This window comes from Rhipicephalus microplus, chromosome 4 (assembly GCF_043290135.1).
Source record: "Rhipicephalus microplus isolate Deutch F79 chromosome 4, USDA_Rmic, whole genome shotgun sequence".
NCBI lineage: Eukaryota > Metazoa > Arthropoda > Arachnida > Ixodida > Ixodidae > Rhipicephalus > Rhipicephalus microplus.
This window is the reverse complement of record NC_134703.1, coordinates 165,660,321-165,682,228: the sequence shown is the minus strand read 5'-3', so window position 1 is coordinate 165,682,228 and position 21,908 is coordinate 165,660,321. Positions and strand designations below refer to the sequence as shown.

Genomic DNA, 21,908 nt, shown 5'->3' with positions numbered 1-21,908 from the left:
TGAAAACGGGAAGACAAGAAATACAGTCTGTACATTAAAATCACATAAAATGGAAACGACATATGCGACACTAGCACTCCCATCAAAGGAGTTGGATGCATTGTCATAGGTGTCACAAAATGGCACCTGAGCGCATTGTATTTCTTCCAGGTGAAATTCAGCAAAGTGTGATGTGTCATTTTCATTATTTAAGTGCACAATAAAGAAGGTTATTTTTCACACTAAATATAGCTGCGTCGTGTCTCTTTCTGTCTGCCGAAGGCTCGTGATCGCGAGTAGCATAAACGGAGATCTTCAGCTGCATGTAGTTCAGGAAAAGTTACTGCTGGCTGAAAATAAGAAAACATCCCAACCTCAAAGAAAAAGTTTGTCGAGGTTTCGGTATGCAATGGAAGCATATCCAAAAGTAATTTCAAGGCCTGTTAAACAGCCTCTCGTAAGGTGAACAGCCAGAATAATAAATTTTCTATTCTTTGAAGGAAAATTGTGTTTGTCTCTTCCTTTTTTTGATCTTTTTGTAATAGTCAAAAAAGGGTCGTGATGCAATTTTATCATTAAAATATGGTAGAAATTTATTCATGAGCATATTATCAACTCGTGAAAACGAGTTTAGATGAGTCTGAATACTCTACTTGTTAGTCTAAATACTCTACTTGAAAGCATAGTTTTTATCAAGCTGAGCTAAATAAATGCTTTTTCTTGTTCCTTTTCTCCCCATTATAAGTATACCTCATTCAGTGTTTTGAAGCAACATATTTGGGAGTACTTGGCATGTTAGTTTTGGCTTTTGGGGGCACTTGTGAAAAGACAAATTCCCTATAAGATGAACAAATGATTGTGGTCCCTTCGAATTCATCCTGAAGGGAGTCTACTGTATATACCGTATAATTAATACAAAGGGACGATTGCCACTGTAGGTCAGTAGTAGAGCATCGGACACATTACTCTAAGGTCACACGTTTCGATCCTGCTGGTGGCGTTATGGCTCCATCCACTTTTATTTCTTCATATTTGCGCTACAAGTACTTCTGATGACCTCCCCTATACTCTTGGCATCATTGTCTGTTAGTTCTCATTGAAGTGCACTGAGGCAAAGAACACCACTGGTTGAGCTGCTGTACCAAAGCTGTGTCAAACAGCGTTCCTGCATGGTACATACGGTGCTGCGCTGGACGTAACCCGCACACGATGCCACGCCTCGGTGGTGATCAAGACATCCAAGACGGGAGCCGAGCCAGCACTGGCCCAAGCATCTCCTAAAAGTCTCTACCCCTGTTCGGAAGTCGTGAGATTACAGGACTACTGCGCCATTCTTGCTGTGGTGGACATTCGAATGGCACCCACACCACAGACTTATTCTCATATCCTTCCATTTTGTGTTTGAATGTTCAAAAACGACTCCCTGTCCGTTTTCTGAGCTGCTGCACAATGACAGAAGTGCCCAAACTGTCCTCAACATCACACACACCACTAAAGAAAGGTAAGAAGAGTTATGTCGATAAAAAAAAAATGGTGCACATACAATAAAAACCATACAACAAAAAACACCACAGATGCCAAACAACGTGTGGTCTGTTTGTCCTCTGTACCCTGAACGCTAAGAACAGAATCCCCAAATAAACAGCTTACTTGGCTTACTTGGCCGAGTTCTCACTGACCCCCAATGGTGGCTACGATTCTCCCTAGTAGGACGATTTTCCGAACAGCTGTGATCTTGGCTGCAAGTATCCTGGGACGTTGGCCTGGAATGAGGAGTGGAATGAGGCCTTGGTGGGGTGACAATGACATCTGCGTCGCTGTCACTTTCGGACGATGTCTTCGCAACCCTTCCGTAAGCTCCGCCCTGCTCACAGGCCTCAGCTGTCCCTTCAACACCTGAAACAATATGTACAAACAAGATGTAAGTGCCACTAGCAAAGGGATGCAAGCTTTCGGAGGAAGAAAATCAAGAAAACACGAATTCGAAGCTATATATACTTAGTCCAAGTCAGGATTAACTATTACTTGGTATTAATGTCCTTCCCACCAAAGCAAGCATGCACATAAAGGACAAGGACAAGAGCATAAGCCAAAAAGCAAAGCAAAGACACTGTGGCTCGAAATTTCATCTGTCCCTGTAGTTAAAGGCTGTGATTTAAACGCGACATCAGAAGTGCATTGGCTTTGCATTAATCCAGCGAGCACTCACTGGACGACAGCGTCGTGCGGCTGCTGCTTTGTTCAGTGCCACGCCTCTCTTCGTGCCTGCCGCCGGACGCACCTTCTTCGCTGTCAGGGCTGCGCCAACGATCGTCCACGTTCTGGCGTGAAGAAGAGGAAGCGGGCAAGGGACTGTGCCGGTACATCTTGCACGGCTTCTCTTTCTTGCAGTGGCTGCTCTCGCCATCGCTGAGCAGGCGCTTGCGGTGGCGTGCTTCGGCACTCTCGAGGCCTTCTGCCCACGCCCGATGCGATGGGGCAACGTTCGGCGGTACGACGCTCGAAGAGTAGGCACTTGTCGAGACGATGTCTGGTGGGACGATGTTGCCCGGATGCCAGTCCCGACTAGAAGGGGCGACGTTGGTGGCGGACAAAAAAGCTGTCGCACTACCACTTCTCGGGGCAAGCCGCACATCCATACGCAGGTCGCTCAGGGAGAGGAGCGAGTGAGGGTTTGGTGTAGCAAAAGGGGAGAACGGAGGAGGAGGAGAGTACGGGGGAACTGCCGGTGGCGTTGCACGGCGATAGTTACAGCGGCTGCCACGGACACTTCCGTGGTCTAGCCGACCGGATGCACTGTCGGCATCTTCGTCGGCAGAGGAAAAGAGGGGAGAGCCACTTTCAATGGGCATCTCGGGAACTGCAACGGGGAGACAAAAACAAAACAGCGCCGTTTAAGAAGCAAGAAGATATAGCCGCAGCAGCAAAGAAAGAAGAGTGCCCAACAAGACAAAGGTTCCCACGCTAACCTCCGAGCTGAACACAACACATGCTGCCATTATCGCTTTGCATGCATGAAAACGAATGGCGTACAACTTCAAGATTGTAGTTCTAATTCCACAAAAGGGTGCCTCTCAAACATCCCCTTTGAACACGACGGCAGTACTGTACTTAAAAGCAAGTTTGATTGTATATCTAAAAGTTATGTTGATCCCTTTCGGAAATTATCTCGCTGCAATGCCATGAGCACTATCACTTGCGAATACTGCGTCAGGAACCAAGCCAAAATAAATCTCAAAATTAAATTATTATAACGATGAAAACGACTGAACAAAAATACTGCTCCAAATACTCTTCACTTTTGGAAAATAAATATCTTAATACATAAACCACCACAGATTCTAAGTTCCAGTTTGGGATCACGTCTTTAATCTTTAAAGGGGTACTGACACGAAAACTTTAGTCTCGTGTTTTTCTGCAGCAATGTGTTGCAGGAGGCTTGTTAGTCACGACACAACACATCGTTTGCTGCCGCACGTGACATATAAGTAATTACAGGCCCCTCATTACCAATCAGTTTTAGTTTATGTTTGAGAGAGCTCCAAAAACTGGGTGCATTTGTCGCCACCTGGCATGTGAAGCTTTTGACCACATCAGCACACAGAACTTTGACACACTTCCGCATGGTCCATATGAAGAATAACTTTCATATAGGAAACAAGACTGCAATGTCGCTAAGCGTGCGCCACATTCTAAGCATGCTTTCTCACTTTCTAAGCGTATGCCCCGGCCACGCACTCTCAACCAGCTACCGAAAAATATAGATTGCGAAAACAAATGCGGCAAAAGAAAAATGGCAGCTGTGACATCATCATAACCTGTTTTTTATTGACTGCAACCTGGTGACATGAGGGAAGTACGGGGTCCCGAAAGGGTCCCCTATGAGGTTGGCACGATGGAGTCGACCGCTTACACAAACTTCAAAATTGATTTTAAATACCTTGCAAGCTACACTTGCTGTTGATAGTTTGCAGATGATATACGAATGTTCACGGGAATCGACCCCACAGGCTATCTTGTGTCAAACTTTTGTGTCAGTACTCCTTTAAGAATGTGCAGCCAATATTGATTACCAGCATCAGCAAATTCCTATGTCTAGTGACAGTGGGCCACTACTTCAGTGCAAAGAGAGCCATACCATCAAGTGCCATATCATTAAGCGATTCTGCCGATGACTGTGTCACGGTGGCACTGAACGCAGTCTCAAAGATGGACGACAGTGAAGGGTGGCGGGCTTTCTTCGGGAACCACTTCTTGGGCAACCTGTAAGAGAGCCACATAAAAGGGGGCCCAGAAACACCTTTATGTAAACAAATAGCAGAATAACTTCTCTACTGGGCATCTTCCCATTAGAAACAATGCATGGCAGAATTGTCTCCCTCTCTTACCAGGAGACATTACTCAGTAATCACAGCAAACACGCAAAACAGAAATAACGGGTCACAATGTCACCTCCAAGTTCACACGCCAGCTCACCTTGCGTCCCATATTTAGGCAGAGTCTGTCGGGGCTTACATAATTCTTCACCAGCAAAAAAGGCAATGCTATTTTCCTCTGAGACACTCCTATCATGCTCATGATGTTGGCCTTCAGATCGGAAGCCATAAGGGGGGAAGGAGATTTCTTGATGTCATGATGAAGGCCGCATAATATCGCCTTGTGGCCCACAGATTCCTGACCCCTGTTTAAAACGGTTAGCTGACTTAAAAGAATCCTGCAACAGTTTTTTAGTAGCCATGAAATGGCCTTACGAGAGGAGCTTATTGCCTTACGAATAAACTGCCACAAGTATGTTTAGAATCTATCAAGTATGAGCGAAGTTACAAGATTTGTAGCACGATGCTATTGCTTCTCTCCTTCCAATGAAAACGCTGGAAGCTAAGCATGGAGGGATAGCATGAGGGAAGAAGGTACATCACGCATGCCTCGTAATCTTGAGCACATTTTCTTTTTTTTATTCTTCTTCTTTGAACGCCCGGCCATAGCAACTTTAGAGCGTGCCATGCTAGCCTATTCACGGTTCAAAGTGTGTGTACCGTGTGTGTGTGGCCCGTACTCGCGTGTCGCTGCAGCTCGGCCCAGGCGAAGAAAAAACAACTATACCGAACGGACGTCTTGTCTCGCAGTCAGTCAATCCGCCCCATGCCTACTATACATTCAAGGGTTTCACATGCCCGAACCATAATACGACTGTAGGACTTGCGACAGTATGAGACTTGGGATTAATTTCAACCACATAAGGTTCTCTAACATGCACTTAGTCCATGCATAACTACTTCCAGCTCGCCTCCGAGAAGAAAATGTGTGCACCACGAGTAAACCACACGCTTCCTTGCTCACAACAGTCTGATAATGTGGCTTAAACTTCAAGACAGTGCCCAGAAACACTGGCCACTCTTTTTGGGCACTTGCCTTTGGTTGGCCCTTGACATGGCCCGAAGAGTGGTTCCACTGGGCGCTCTGACTACCAGGAGAGAGAAATTGGTCCTTCATGGCCAGCATGGTCAAAAGTGACGCTGTTTCCATAAATGCTGAAAGCTTAGGTAACGGATCTCTTGGTTTTGCAACTTGTACTAACTCACCATGAAGGTAGTAAAAGGCCCACGTAATACTTTTTTTTCTTTGATGGGGGGAGGGTTAAGACGGAATGCAAAACAATACCAAGCAGGCACAGTATAAAAAGTGCAACGGACACGCAAGCTTTCTCTTAAAAAAATGTGCATAAGGGTTTCGCCCATGCCACTGTTCAGTACTTGCCGAAACTGGAATGGAAGAAGCCGACTCATAAAATTGCGACACAGGATCTGCTATCACATTTTAAAATGTTCTTTAGGTTGAAATCCTGTTGCTCTGAACGAGATTGAGGGTGTTGTCACTGTTTGACTAAGTGATTTGAAAATCGCTGAAAAAGCCTTTTCACTTTTGAAGTGCATGAGTGAACGGACTTTTGTGCACAGTTCTCCCCCCCCCCCCCCCTTAGACTTTGTTTATTGTGTGCTTACACATGTACCACATTGCGAAGATCGTTTAAGACTTCAACACTTGGAAATGCCAATAATATCCAGACGGTTCCAAATAACATATTGCCTTACAATACCTTTCTCACTGTCTTAAGGCCCATATTCACAATGCTACCTTAAGACTTCTTTCATTGTTTATGTGGTCTTGCCTTAAATTAACATGCTTCCTGAACAAATGAAGAGAGCATTCACAAATCAACCTCAGAGTTTCCTTTCGCCCTGCTTATCTTTCTTGTGCCCCAAATGGTCACTATGGGCACAGAAACAGTAATAAGGGCAAAATATAACTACAATGATGACTTGGGAACTTCCTCATCAAAAAATTCAAAGGATATGATAAGGAAGATGAGACATACAGATAAGATTGGTTTGCAAATGAAAGTTTTGAAGTACGCACCTCTGTTTGGACGAGCTAGCTGAAAAGAAGCAGTGGTACACACACTATTGCTAAAATTATGGGAATAAATGCACATAAGAGATGGCCAAATGCTCTTTATCATTACAAAAAACTTAATTATAATTCGAACTAACGAGCTCAGCTTGTCGCTTACATACTGACACACACATGGGTGGTGATGCGATATATACAGCAGATAGGAACACTAAACTCTTATATGCTTAATCGATGTAATCCTGGAATTGCACCCATATCCTTAAAAAAACAGGATGAAAAAATTGTTAAATTCCGCTCATAACACTATATCATTTCACTACCGCCCAGGTAGCACAATACATTAAAGTAATATTGTATTTTTGTTGCGAATGTTGAAGAAACGTTTTGTGTTTTCAAAACAACATTGTCTGAACATTTTACATGAAACGTATAATGTTCTTTGTTGTTTGTAAAATGTTAAATATATATTAGAAATACACTGTTAAAATACCATTGAATGTGGAACATTAGTGCAACATTCAAACAAAACATTGAACATTGAATGTTATATTTCAAGCATTAAAGAAATGTTTAAATTGCACAAAAAATTCAACCTGACAGGTAAACATTCAAGCAATGTTCATGAAATATTTTACCACCATTATTTGCCGAAAATGCCCATTAACAAGAAATTTAGCTGCAGAGAAATATTTCATGAAGTACAGAGAAAACATTATTTCATTTAAGAAATGAAATTGGTTTTTCCTAAGTGACACCAGATAATGATAGTTACAATAACATATAGTGCAGTCAATCCGTGGCTATTCTTCAATTGATATAGCAACTATTCTAGGCATGCTTATGAACTGGTTTTACTGCCTGAACTGTCATGCACAGCTGTCTTTTGGTCATGTATTTGTAGTAGCTTTCAAGTTTCTCACACATCACTATGGTGTGTATTTTAATAGCCAAACTACCATGGACGTCGGCATGAATGAGTCAAGTCTTGGCGGGGGGGGGGGGGGGGTCGCCATGCGGTGGGAAAGTGCTGGTGTGGCTTGGGCAAATGATGCTTTCAATTTGCATGCCTCTGCTGATTTCTAAGAACACTGGTGACTCACAAACGGTTGTCCAAACAGTAATGCAATTTCTTTATTGAGGTCCCAATGCTTTACATGCGGTAATGAGCCAAACGATTATAGTAAATAAAACAAAGATGCTAAGGCTTCGCTAAATCTATCCGAGTTTGAATGATGGTGATGCTCTTGGAAACACCGTTCCAGTCCTGGGTAATCTAGCAAAAGAGTGACAGTGGGTCATGGTGCAAACAAAAGGTAGGTCGACAGCCTTCTGGTAATGACTGTGGGCTGAAGTATGATGAGCAGTTTGGAAGTTATATTGAAATGTATGCATTCCGTACTACAAGTACATTCTAGTGATTGTGCATTGCAGGTATACATTATATACGCCTGGGTTAGTCCTTATCTAAGACAATAGCTGGTACAGTACGAGTAACAGTAGAGTAGTTGGAACAGATAATTATAACTTCATGGTTTAGGTCAAGTTCCATAGACTTGATTTGGGCTGTGTTCAAACTGCAGATGATTAATTTTGGGCCAATTAATGTTTTGTAAACTCAAAAATTCGACTCATGGAGGGGCAAAATGCAAGTTATCATGAAAATAGCCAGAAGCTTTGTAAGTATTGTTAACTCTTTTACTTCAGAAGACGTTTAGGTTCTGGTAATTCTTAAAAAACAAGACACAACATAATTGAAAGACTACATCATAGCATGACCTCACCAAGCTTTTGCAATCCTTTAGACTTCTATCAGCGAAGCTGTTTAGGAAATCACGAGTCGGTGGCAGAAAACTAATATTGTAACAGGTATGTGCCTCTGTGCAGCCTACCAGAAAACTATCATCATAATAAATGGGTATGTTTGACAGAAATTAGGAAAATCTCACTACTCAAATGGGTATGTTTGACAGAAATTAGGAAAATCTCACTACTCGCCTCCGGTCCACTAAGATTGATGAAGGCAACAGTTAGCCCAACAAATCGCTTCAAAGTAACAGTAAACCGAAGGCCCCTAAGCCCCTATGAGAAAATACTAGGAAATGAGAAAGGCAACAGCAGCGGCGAGAAGACACCGAAGCAACAGGCCTGTGCTGAAGAAATGCCTGTCAATCTACAATAGGTGTGGACGCTCAGTTTCAGGGCAAGTTTCTATCTCGGGAATTTGAATAACCGTGTCGTGCCTGTGACTGTCTATGGGCTTCTCTGATCTAAGAATCAACGTAAAAACAACCTAGAATCACCTAGCTAAAGCCTAGAAGCAACCAGATAAGTCTTCACAATCGTCCAGTTTTGCTGTTTGAAGCCTTGAGCGGCTTAGCACAAGCTTTGCCAATTCTTGTATGTCACTGCATTAGAAGCAATATAAATATCGTGTATAGTTTCTACAGCCACAAGAATCTGACATAAGTTATGGGGCTTTATAGTTATCATGTCCAAACATTTCTCATCTCAGTAAGAATTACTGTTCCTAACAAGTATGGTAACGTGAGCATGTAAAGAATGCTCCTCATTCTGGCTGGTTTTCATTCACCGTCTCAACATCAGCAGTCAAAGCTACAGCTCAATTTGACAAAGGCAAAATGCCAGAAGCCCAAGTACAGTCATCAGTAAGCTTAGCTCGAATGCTCCACAAGATGTCCTGAAGCAGTTAGGTTGACACCAGCGCCACGCAGCTTTGAGTTTTGTTGCCGAGGTGTTACGCATGCATGTCGACATACAATCTAAGCTTAACGAGCTATTATCTTGGCAGCAGTGCCCAGTGTTTCGCAGCTGGCCCTCAGTCAAACCAGTCCAAGACACGCTACGGAGCATTCGAGTTAAGCTTTCCGACAATGGTGCGGTGCAACGTTGTTTAAGAACACCAGATAGTTGAAATTCCTAAAGCTCTCTGCTACAGTGCGCTAATATTCATATTGTGGTTTTGGCATGTAAATTTCCCAATAATATTATTATTAAAACTATACAAAGTCAAACATAAGGACATCACAGTGAAAGTAGTCTGGCTGTTTAAATTGCAGTGCATAAAAGAAAACAGAGAAGTAAGAACATTCAACATGAGTGGTCATGTTGTGTGTTCTCTGTGTGTAGTCTGCTTTTGTGCAACAATATTTCAACAAGAGCCAATACCAGATTTCACACCGTTTCTGTCATGTGCACCTTGAAATTGTGTTAAATAATGGAGATATAGCAACTCGCAGGCCACGCTGCCGTGGAATACATGGAATAGTGGCCTATGAACTTTTGAGCGGCCCCGTACGTCGTAACCACGATGATACAAAAACCAATCTGCGGATCGAGTTTGGCGCAGCGCAATCTGAAAGTTGGATCGCGTTGCGATAGGGGCTGATAGCAATTGGAGGTGTCAAAGTAGCAGCACCTGATCCGGCTTAAGCCTCAGCCAGATCGGCCCTTTTTGTGATCTTAACTGTTTGTGCGACACCGGTACAGTATGTTTAAATCGCGATCAGGTCCAATTGCTATTTGTGCGATGTCTGCGCCAAACTCGATTCGGATCAGGCTGTAACGCAATGCATTGGTCAATTGTTTGCGATCAAAAGCGCTCTTGTGTAACCGGTTTTGCGATTGAGAAATGATCGGGCTTGATTGTGACCAGGAGTACTCTTCTGACATTTGCATAACCTTTAAGTTGTGAAGAGCAGAAATGATTGCACACGGGGTGTAGTTGGAGCCAACATTTTGAAAGGTTTTGCCAGGCTGAAACAAATCCGCTTCTCGAAACGTTCGCTACAACGACACCCCATTTTCGCAAATTTTTCATGTCTTCAAGCTTTAATTTTCCCCTGAACTTCTCCCTTTACCCTCCGTGGTTGTATATCAGCTGTCATGCTGATAAAGTCGAGGCCACGGCCACCGCATCGCGAAGAGGCTAAATACAAGCGAAGCTATACATTTCAGTCCACATAAAAGATTCCCAGCTGGCCAAAATTAATCCTGAGTACACCTTCTCTATGGCTTGCCATATTATCGTGTTACTGCCGTAGTTATTAGCTTTCGTTGTGTGAACTTAAATTGAAACACTCGCTATATCATATGCAGATATGAAACGGTACTGGAGACATTTACAAGATGTCGGCGACCGGCAGAGAAAAAGCAGAGTTGCTGAATGTGTGCACAAACACTTCGCAGACATTGCAACTTCATCTTTTTCCGAACAGGATAAGAATTTTGCAAACGATAAAGAAGACAACAAAGCGGTCATGTCACGAAGGCTTAAATTCAAGAGCATGTCAACCCTACAAATGCTTTTGCAAGCACGTCAGCTGTAGAACAGCCAAGATTGGCCAGCAGTGTAGCAGAAGTTGAGTTTGAAACAACTTATGAAGAACAGCCGAGCTTGGCCAGCGAGCTGGCAGCTTGGGCCTGTGAAACTAAAGCTTGTGCATCTCATCTAACGCTGCTGCTGAAAATATTGAAGAAGCACCACCCGGAGTTACCCAGTGATTCACGAACCCTAATGGGGACACCGAGGTCTTGCGCGTTAAGAAAAATGGGGACATCTGGTTTATACCACTACTTTGGTATTAAATCAACATTAGAACAAATAATACAAGCAGGCAGCATCACAAGTGATACCATTGCACTTATGATAAATATTGATGGGCTTGCCATTGCAAAGAATTCGATCAAACAGTTCTGGCCAATATTGACATCTGTTGAGTCCAGTGATGTCAAGCCATTTGTCATTGCCTTGTTTGTTGGAAACACAAAACCTGAGAGCCTGCAGGACTACTTGTGTGATTTTATTGCAAAAGTGAGCATGCTGGAAATGGAAGGCTTCACTCTTGGTGACAAAAAGTTTACATTTCAAGTACGTGCATTTGTCTGTGATGCACTTGCTAGTGCATTCTTGAAGTGCATCAAAGGCCATGGGGGCTATTACAGTTGCGAGAGATGCGCTCAAGAAGGAGTCTATTCCAAAAGCTCTCGGAAAGTAATCCTTCCAGAGCTCAATGATCCACTGCAAACTGATGAAGCATTTCCGAACTAAGATCAGGAAAAGCACCATTGTGGACACTCACCACTGACCGAGTTAAAAATTGGCATGGTTAGCGATTTTACACTGGATTACATGCACCTTGTGTGCCTAGGGGTTGTAAGGAAACACTTCACTACTGGGTCTATGGAGTACCTCATAGGTCAAAGGTTCCAGTACGTGTGCAGAATGAAATATCAGAGATGCTAATAAGTTTGCAGAAGCACACCTCGGGAAATGGCCCGTAAGCCCCGAAGTCTTTGCGAACTGGAAAGATGGAAGGCCACAGAGTTTCGAAACTTTTTATTCTACTTTGGACCTTTGGTACTATCAGGGCAAATTGAAAAATGTTATTACCAGCATTTCATGAAGCTGAGTGTGACTTTGTCTATCCTCGCAAGCCCTGAGCTTTGCCACCTGCACTTAAACTTTGCCAAAAATCTTCCCCGAGGGTTTGTCACTGATGCTGGACGTCTTTATGGGGAGGGTGTTTACGTGTACAATGTACATGCACTTGTACACCTTCCTGATGATGTGCAGAAGTTTGGCCGTCTTGACTCAGTTTCAGCATTACCGTTTGAGAACTTTTTGGGTCAATTGAAGCGTGACTTGAAGTCTCCAAATCGACCACTTCAGCAAGTCGTGAATCGCTTGTGTGAGCGCAGTCAGAGTGACGTGTTCAAAACAGCACTCCCAGAAAAGCAAGTAACTTTGCAAAAGCCACATGATTCTGGACCTACTCCTCCAAGTTTTCAGGGACAACAGTTTCACTGCATAGCTTTTTCAGATGTAGTTATTGAAGCCAACACTGCTGACTCATGTCTTCTTATGAAAGACGAGAACGTTGTGATTGCAAGAAATATTTTATCAGATAGTGTTGATGTAAAGATATCTGCTAGATTTTTCAAGCAACTGACCCAATTTTATGCTGGTATTGTGGGGACAACTGAGCTCCATGCTTCCCAGGCTTCGGACCTTTCAGCAATCAATGCAGTATGGTCAATCAAGGAGATCAAGTCAAAGTGCTGCTGAAACGACTAATATACATCCTATTTATTTTTTTCTTGACACTTACACTGAGAGTTAAAGATGATGCGATAGGATATCAGTTTGTATTATATGTTTACACTGTTGTCTCACGGCAGAAGTACCACTCGAGAAGATGCAACGAAAATAAAATTTAAGAGCGGGAGAAGTTGTAGAATGCTAGCTGGAGACGAAAACAAAAATATGAAACCAATAACGCAATAAAGGAAACTGAAGGTTCACGGTACAACCATATTTATTCACTTGTCCACATTCAGCACCACGGTTACCGGCCGCGGCGGCCACTTTTCTAATGGAGGCGAAAAGCGAAAACGAGATTTCGGCGCAGGTTAATGATCCCCAGATGGTGAAATTAATCCGGAGCCCTCCACTACGGCAAGGCTCATTGCCTGCAATGCGTCGGCCCGTTAAACCCTACAGTTAGTCACATTCAGCACCAGATGCATTTGACTAAACCAAACGTTAAATCTTCCAGCAAAAAATTAAAATTCTGACTAAAAGAACAAATGCATCAAACACTAACAGCGAGCTAAATTAAATAGAAAAACACATCAATCAAGTTCTCGCACTTAGAGATTTTTGAAAATAATCTCTCTTGTTAGGAGTGTGCGCACGTTTTTGTTACAGTTCTCCTGGTTCATTCTCCTAGAAATGTGATGAAGTCTTGTTCTGATGTACACGCTGGCAATTTTCTTTGATAAGCTATATATATGGTTATCAAGGGGGTCACAGTCCAGCAGGTGAGGCTCCAGCTGCGCGAACAATGCTTTTTCAAACACTGCAGTCATCACATGTACCAAAAGGCTATCTGAGCTAGTATTAAGGGATTTCAAATTCTTGCATTCATGCTGTAGTACTCGCAGTCCCTTTTCTGCAATACTGCAGATCTCTAAGACGTCCTTGGATGGTGCGACAAGTCCACCTCTGTTTTTTGCTCTGACAAGGTCTGGTTCTTCGCTTGATTCCAGCGCAGCACAGCACTCCTCACAATTCGTGACAGACCGCACCTTGCGAGCCACAAATCCCGCTATATACGGCACAACAGCACTCGTCACCGCTGAAAGGCTCTGGGGGAGATCCACACGATGAGTGTAGTCATGTTCGTCATCCACAGGCTCCAGAAGCGACGACCTCCTGTGTGACGTAACTGCTGTTGGTGACTCGGCAAGGCTGACAGCACTGGACATGTTCAGGATAGACACCACATCTCGGCAGCAGTTCCCAGCGTCAGACGATGTTACCTCTGTGTGGAAGAGGAGGCGCTTATAGGCGGCTCTGAACTGGCAGGCTGTGGGGTTGTTGTTGTATCCCCCCTTTCCCCTCACACAACCAAAAAACGTTTCCAAATGGTCTTGCGACATCTTGTGCGTCAACAGATACTTCAAAATTTTCGTGGCCACAAGGGCATCGAAAAGGGCAGTGACACTTCGAATGCAAATGATGAGGCCAACAAACCCAGTTTTTTTCAGTCCATCTATCACTGGTCGCCCACTTGCATCCTTCAGCCCCCTAATATACTCCTCGGCTTCGTGGAAGAACGATTTCCAAGAAGCTGCATTCTGCTGCCGCAGTGGGGCTTTGAATGATCGCGCCAGAGGGTTCCTCGAGTTCAGAATATCGAAGAGGCGATCAAAGATTCAAATGAACTCCGCTGTTGCGTGGGCACCTTGAAACTGGGGAAGCTTCAGTTTATACTCGCAGAAGTCCAGTGCATCAGCAACAGATGAGCTAAGGGTCTGCACAGCCAGTCGAACCTTCATTTTTTGCTTTGCCCACTCCAGATGAACTTTCGTCAGCTTGTTTCCAAGGTGCAAGCCCTCTTTTTGTTGCAAGGCCTCAAGAGCTTCAATGTATGACCACTTCACTTTGCGCCCTTGAATATCAGTGAGGTGGTTTACTGATCCCAAGCAGTTACGCACAAGCTTGATCATGTGGCAGGCATCTAGAATCACAAATACTTTGCTTGGGCAATCTTCTAAGCACTGGAATGAGGTGTTAAATCCCGGAGAACGACAGCGGAAATCAGCACCAAGAAAACTGGCCATTGAAAAGTTCGAGGCCGCTCCATCAAAAGTCAGTGATGCTGCTATGACACCTGCTGAAGTCACACGCGAGATACACTCTTTCGTTAGCTGCGCTCTTTCAGAACCAGAGAGAGAATCAATGAAAAAATACCCAAGGGGCACCTTCAGCCTCATATTGAGTGCCACCAGCATGAAAACACAGGCATTCGTTGCTTCTGGGAGGCTGTCATCTGGCATTTCCATGCCCAAGTCGACATATCCGAAAACTTTGTTGCCCACAAGTTGGACATGTTTTTTAATAGACATGTCGTCAACCATTATGGCAGCGACCAGTGGCTCATCTCTTCCTTGCACTATGTTCTTGATAAACTCGAATGATTCTGAGGTGAAGCCAGGATCACCATTCACTGCCTTGTACCATTCGCGAAGAGTTCGCTGGTTTGGCAAAGCATTGTTAAACTTAGCTCGCACATAATCATAAGCCCTTGGCGAATAATAGTGAAGCGTCAGTGCAAATGCTCTTAATTCTGGGGGGTATTTGTTCGTCTTTTCATGAGTCCTCTTGAGAAGCTGCTGGATATCCGGAGAAAATGACGCTTGGAAAACCTCCAACCCTTTTTCCGACAAAAGGTTCTGCTCCTTTAGCTGCTCAATCAAATCCTGAGGAGCATCAATGCGTTTTGAAAGTCTCCGTTTCTTCTGGTGCAACGTCTTGACCTTCTTTTTCAGCTGCTGTACCTCTTTCGCCGATTCATGCACTTTCTGCTTGTACCACTCCTTCGGGGGGGGAGTTTGCAGGGGGGAGACTTCGGCAGCTTCATCCAAAACAGGCTCCTGAGGCGAAGGCATCTCCCGACTTTTTGGAGGAGCTCGTTTTCTCTTCTCCTACGCAAAAAGAGGAATAACGCGACAGCGTCAGAAATTTAGGCATTTAGAGCGAATGCGCAACTAAATATTAGAAACTGAAAATCCCAGAGATGCGGAGCTAACGCTACAATAACTACATTTGGTAAACGAAGAGCTCACGAAGCGTACTCACTGGCTTTTGTAGGTGCGCTGGAAACGCTGCAAACTTGGTAGGGATGCTACCAGCTCGTAGTATCGTTGTTTGCCCTGTTCTATCGAAGCAGTCTGCTTCAAAGTGCGTTGAACACAAGACGTCATTCTTCTTCGGAGTCCAACCTTCTCGCCTCACAGCGCGCTCCCATGCACTGCGCAATTCGCAGTCTTTGGAAAACCTGCAAAGCACAAAAATGTTTCACAGTGTCTCCATGGCACCCGGACGTAAATGGGAAATGCTTGTACGCGCGAATGCATTCGTAATCGCAAAAATATGCGAGGGAAAGCGAGCGAGCAAAGCACGCTACTTACACGTGAAAAGTTATCCCCGGTGTTTGCTTCACGCGATTTGCGCAGCCAAATGCTGCGCAAGAGCCCACCATCGTCTTCAGAAGAGGTCACAGTCGTCTGCCACAGCGGCCTCATTCGATTAGAGGCACCGCACTCAAGAAAAACAACGGAGAGGACGCACGCACATGCACGCGTTACAATGCGTTCGACCGCTTTCTGCCCTGAGCAATATGGCGGCACGTGGCGTCAGCCGCGGAGCCCCTCCGCCACTCCAGAAAGTTTAGTATCACCTCCTTGGCCACGCTACCTTTTCCGTCCGGCGACTCCCGTCGCTCGGGACTCGTCGGACTTCGCCGACGGCGCCTCGCGCCCGAGGCGAATGCTCACCTTTTGTTGCCCCGCTGCGTACTCACGGCCGAAGGGCAGTACGGTGTCCTAGTGCGTGGCCTCGCTACGCCGACCCGTCTCCTTTCGAAGCCAACGCGAGCGCCTTTGCCCTCGCTCGAGCAACCGGGCCTTTGTTCCGGTGTTTCCGTGGATCACCTTTACCGCGGAGACGTGCTTGTGGCACCCTGTGTAGTACTTTGTGCCCGTGGCGTGGATAAGCCTACTTGCTTTCCCGCCACGCCTTTTTGCAACGGCCTGTACTGCGTTTGGTGTTGCCACAATAAAGTGTTGCGACTTGAGCAGTATCGTGTTTTCCGCCACGGCGACGGTTAACGCGTGCCCTGCGGCTCGCTAAGACCGGACCCACGCTGGTGGCCGTACTCCTTCGGGATACGTGTACACCACAAGACAAAGGCTTTCTTCAACCATGAGCTCCATTATTGTTTTTTAGTAGTATTTATTTGGATGTATAAGTGTACACAATGCCTTCTCTGTATAAAACTGTATTGATTCTTTTATGCAGCAAAGATTCAGTTCGCTGCTTCCGAAGTGTGAATATTTGGAGTGCATAAATACCTATGTCTAATGTTTCTATGTAACTAGGATTATTATTACCAATTTTAAAATAACTACAGTTCTGTATGCCGCCTGTAAAAAAGTACTTAGCATTCATTGTATTCTGTAACTCATGCCCTCCTGCTTTGGTCTCGTAAGAGACTGGCAGTATTGCAAATAAATAAATAAAATAAATAATATTATTCGTGTTATGCCGCTAGGCACCACATGAAGTGACGGCGCTTTCTAAGTGCTATCAAGTTGATGGTCTCTTGGCTTGTTGTTTCGAAACAAGCCAAAACAACAGGGGTGTAATAATTCTCTTTCGGGGGAGGGGAGAGTGAAGTTTCCATGCGACTTCCTGGCCGCCATCGAAGCCGAGTCTTTTGTGCCAGCAGCCGGCCTTAGTAACCGCTGCAGTATACTGCCGCGAACGCTGTCAACATACGGCAACCTTGGGCTCCAACGGGCTTCCACGGACAACCTTCTCTTCCCCGACTGCCGTCGCGACAGCCTGAAACGTGCCCTTTCTGCACTGCTTCACTTTCTCGGCAACTGCGGGCTGCGTCATCGCTTTTAACCTTTTGTTTTCATATTCACTTCTTTTCTTCTCTCCACTTCCTATTAATCCCATTCACCCCTTCCCCTGTGCACTACTGCTGAGGTGTCATCCCCTGTGAGAGACAGTTGCGGGGTGCACTTTCCTCTTCTTTTCCACGAAAAAAAATTGCCCGCAGCTTCCCTCGGGGGAGCACTGAGGAGGATGCGGAGCATATAATTGGTTAACGGGGTGTTAAAGTGCGACTTACTTGGGTCGATGGCTAAATTGGTTAACGTGGTTGTGAAATGGGGTGTTATATTGCGACTTACTTGGGTCGCTGGCTAAATTGGTTAACGTGGTTGTAGGAGGGGGGTTAAATGAGTGAACACGTACGACACGTATCCCGTTTTCGAAAGTCCGGGTTCTCTTGTCGACGCTTACGTTTCAAAGCGGCCGAATCCGGTGCTGCTGCTCGACGCTGACGTCTCTCAGCGGCTTCACGTTCTCTAAGTTGAGCATCTTCCGCTCGACGCCGACGTTTACGTTCGGCGTCGCGAGCTCTTCTCCGCGCTGCCTTGTCTTCGGACGACGACTTGGTTGCGGTTCCGCCAACACTTTGGCCGGCGCTGGTCGAAGGGACGTCGATCATTGCGACCTCGGACGTCGACGCGCCGTACAAACCAACCGACGAGCGGCAACTGAGCGAGCGAGCACCGACCTTGAGTATATATACAGCGCGACGGCGCATGCACTGTCAGCTGTCGAATGTTCGAGAAGGGGGAGAAGCGCAACGGCGCATGCGCGCGCGTCAGCTGCCGATGTTCTCGAAGCGCGACGGCGCATGCGCGCGCGTCAGCTGCCGATGTTTTCGAAGCGTGACGGCGCATGCGCGCTACATTATACAGCTAGCGAATGTTCGTTAAGAGGAGAAGCGCACGCGGTGTGTAGAGGAGGAAGGGTGCACAGATGGTGGAGGAGTGAAGCGCGCGCGGTGTGTAGAAGAGGAAGGGATGCACAGATGGTGGAAGAAGGAGGAGGAAGCTTGCGGACGGCGCCGCACTACAAGCCTCGAGTATTAGATGCTCCGCATCTAATAACCACTTTCAACCGTCAGTGACGCATATTCGACAAGGGCCTAATTAGTCGGTCACTCTTATGCTGGCAATTTTCTTGAAATGGATTACATTCAACGGCTGGCGCAAGCAGCTTAAAAAGCACGGAAGACTGTAGGATCGCGCGTGTTGGTACTACAGCATGATCTTAAGTGCAAACCAGGGCAACGGACACAGCGGATAGAAAAGAGAATGCAAAGCACGCAATTGACTTCCCACGGGTTATTTTCGAAAGCCTTCGCCTTTATACAGTTAGTTACACACTGTTGCACCAGCCACGCGCAGAACACAATGATGGTACAATGTATCATCGCGTGGAGAAACCTAAACATATTAACGTGATAGCATTGATGAGCTCGCTTCGAAGAAATTTGAAGTGATGGCGCTTTCAAAGTGCTATCGAGTTGATGGTCTCTTGGCTTGTTGAAACAACACAAAGCAACAGCGGTGTAATAATTCTCTTTCGGGGGAGCGGAGAGTGAAGTCGTACTTCATGCATGTCGTGCGTGTGTTTCTATGTGTGGGTATATGTGTACACATGAATAATCAAAACTCTAGGGGTGAGGGGGATCGAGTTCGAGTCCCCCACCTGCTTCAATTTTACGCCAATGCAAAGCGATATAGTTAGGAAATTATGTAGGTGGCGATGAGTCACCGAATAATTAGGTCCTTGTCGGATATGCGTCAGTGACGGGTGTAAAGTGGTTATTTTTGTGGAAAAGAAGAGGAAAGTGCACCCCGCAACTGTCTCTCACTATATTATAGTCACCGACTAATTAAACTTTTTTGTTTATATGTCTTTTTTGGTGCGAAATGCAGACGCGGCGTTGCTCTTACTTTGACTTGCCACCACAAGAGTTCTTTTTTTTTTGCTAAAACGAACTCGTCCAAAGCGCCATTCCGGGCAACGTCATTGACAACGGCTTTTCTTTTTTTTGGCTACGAAATCGCTCACAGTTCCTCCGACTCGTCAAATAATGCTATTGAGTTGCTAATTAGTAAATTCAGTATCTATCGATATCGGTTGGCTTTCTGTGAACGAAGCAATTCTAGAATTTCTATCATTTCTCACAACCAAGAACGGAAGGCATCTAGCCTATTATTATTTTACAATTATCCGTACAAGTGTTTCTTTGAAATTTCGAGACACAAGGTAATAGGAGACCACTACTACGTTCACTATGCGAACTCAGCCTAAGATTTTGCGGAGATGGTGGAGGTGGAGGCGGCTCCTTGATTCCGGGAGGGGCATCCCCTTGAAATGGTCTTTTTTCGTAGTTGTTTTTATAGCGGGAAAAACAATTCAAACTGGGAGCGGGGGGGTGGAGCACGGGCCCGGTGTAGCCTTCCCTGGCTACACCCTTGCGTGCGACATGTGCATTCTTTTCCTCGAAGAGCAGTCTTTTCATTCTTCCCCAAGTGTGCTACGAAGCAAATGCAGAGTCAACCAACTAGGAAACTCATTGTTCCTGCTCGTTAAACGCTTGCTACACCACCCTCACCCCTGAAAGAACAGCATTCCCACAAGAAAAAATGTCCTGTGTTGCTAGCGCCTTCGCGACTCCTTAATCGACTCCGTACAACTCGTTGTGGTCACCCCTGTTGCGACGCGCACCTCTGACGACGTTACGAAGGGCGCCTCGAAATCTCACCGCTGCAACCACTGTTTCAAAAGACGGCGACGCCAACATGGTCCCGAAGGCGCCACTGCTTCGAATTCCACCGGGAAGGTCACCAGCCGTTTGGTAGCGTAGGTTTCTCAGCTCGCGACTGCTTCTGCGCAGAGCTGATAGACGAGCGGACGAGACGACGGTGAGTTAAACAAGGTTTATGAACAGCATATATACAGAGGCATTACAAAGCCGGCACTGAGGCCGACAGAGACAGGAAGAGCCGAGCTCTCCTCTCTAACACATAGGTCTGCTCTTAAATGGGTCCGCTGTAAAAAGGGGTCTCTCTCGACGCGCCGCAGGGCTTCTTTTATATGCCCCGGGTCCAACCCAAAGGTCCATCCCGAAGCGCCGCTGGTCGCGAGGTCAGAATCCTCCAATGATGGCGCCGCTGGGCCGCGTCCTTCTTTCTCATCGAATCTGGAGAGGCTGCGCTGCAGGTGGCTGCACCCAAGGACGAGTGACGTCACCGCGCATTGCGTCACCCCCCCCCCCCAGACAGGAAGACGCCGGTTGTTTACTCGACGGGCTCGCTGGCTTCGCTGACTCACTGCACGTGGGCGACAGAAAGGTGCCACACGTGTTTACGCCGTTGAGTTGTTCGCGTCAGGCGGGCTGGCCTTGACACAGATTGCCTTTTTCAGAGGCATGGACGTCCGCTGTGGACTCGCAGGCATAACAGCACCCCCGCCGCCAGATAATGCGCCGAAAAGACGAGGTGCTTCCACGTGGCTCGGATGACAGGCGCGCTCGTTCACCAGGTCCCTCCAAGTTCGCTTCCAGGGCCATGGGGAGAATGCAGCTCCAGACTCCGTTCCGGGAACACATCCCATTCTTGAGGACGGATCCCAGCTCCACTGGCTTGTCGCCACAACTTGTTGACCAGCTTCGCTCGTCTCTGAAGATCCTTGGTTTCAGCACTTGTCGATGGTTCTGCAACTTGTCAAGAACGGATCGACAACAGACAACACACGACACAAGCAAGTGCCCTCGGTCACCGGACAGAACACCAGACAACGTATAGTACAACATATACCTAGCTACGTGTCTATCAGAATTTCGTTCTCTCTACATCAAGACGCACATGTGGAACGCAAAACTCTTAAAATAAGAACTTGATTTTTCACACTTACAACAACGCAACGAATTAGAATACCACATAAAGTTGGCCCCTTGAGATCACTCTGAACGAGAGCGCTCAGCCCAGGTCGTGATGAGGTCAAAATTTTGCCCCGAATCGCCAGCGAGAAACCGAAAGGTTGAGAAGGTACTAGCTAGAACGCACTTCTCAATGCACCTGCATTAGTGTATAGGTTTCCTTTTTTTTTGTAGCGAACGTCAAAGTTGCGCTGTCGGAGTTTCACGCTCCATCTCAGTAACCGGCCACTTTTAGGCGACGATACTTATGCGGTACCAAGAGGGGCTCACACTTGCGACGTTGCACAGGGGAACAACGATACGGCTTGCTACGGATTGACTGCTCACCGCTTAGCTCGATATCGTGTTCAATCACCCTCCTGTTTCCGGGGCGGTCCGAAAACACGTCTCCAAACTCGGAAACAATCTTTCTCATGTCCTCCTTCTGGACTTCACTTAACCTGGACTCTAGGTTTATCTGCTTCCAGATTACTTTCGATCCCCCTTCGATTACCTCACAAGAACTAAAAATTTCTGCTCCCTCTTCCTCTGAAGCATTCAAAAGCAGATTTACGACTGCTTTCAAGTTACTGTGGCAAGTTTTGTTCGGCCACCTTCCTAATTTCACTTCATAATTCG

At 45.9% G+C, this 21,908-nt stretch overlaps 2 protein-coding genes and 1 pseudogene across 25 annotated transcripts in view; 2 read left to right on the top strand and 1 right to left on the bottom strand.

Moving 5' to 3' along the window:
• LOC119172939 (uncharacterized) overlaps positions 1–21,908 on the bottom strand; it is a 1,216,589-nt gene that overhangs the window by 712,572 nt on the left and 482,109 nt on the right. For 8 of the 22 annotated variants that reach the window (XR_012894686.1, XR_012894685.1, XM_075891706.1 and 5 more), the window contains exons 1-3: positions 4,118–5,694; positions 2,189–2,839; positions 1,630–1,875 (exon numbers count right to left, since the gene is read on the bottom strand). The exons of 8 other annotated variants lie outside the window; for them this stretch is intronic. Coding sequence is in view for 10 of the 14 variants with exons in the window: in XM_075891706.1 (XP_075747821.1) it covers positions 1,630–1,875; positions 2,189–2,839; positions 4,118–4,259 (1,039 nt within the window). In the remaining 4 variants the exon portion in view is untranslated. Of the gene's footprint in view, positions 1–1,629; positions 1,876–2,188; positions 2,840–4,117; positions 5,700–21,908 lie in introns of those variants that run through there. 6 more of the 22 variants (XR_012894688.1, XR_012894687.1, XM_075891716.1 and 3 more) reach the window with 3 other exon arrangements.
• Positions 1–21,908, top strand: part of LOC142813823 (uncharacterized) — a 548,512-nt gene that overhangs the window by 295,570 nt on the left and 231,034 nt on the right. The window lies entirely within an intron of this gene.
• On the top strand, positions 10,512–12,822 carry LOC142814669 (uncharacterized; annotated as a pseudogene).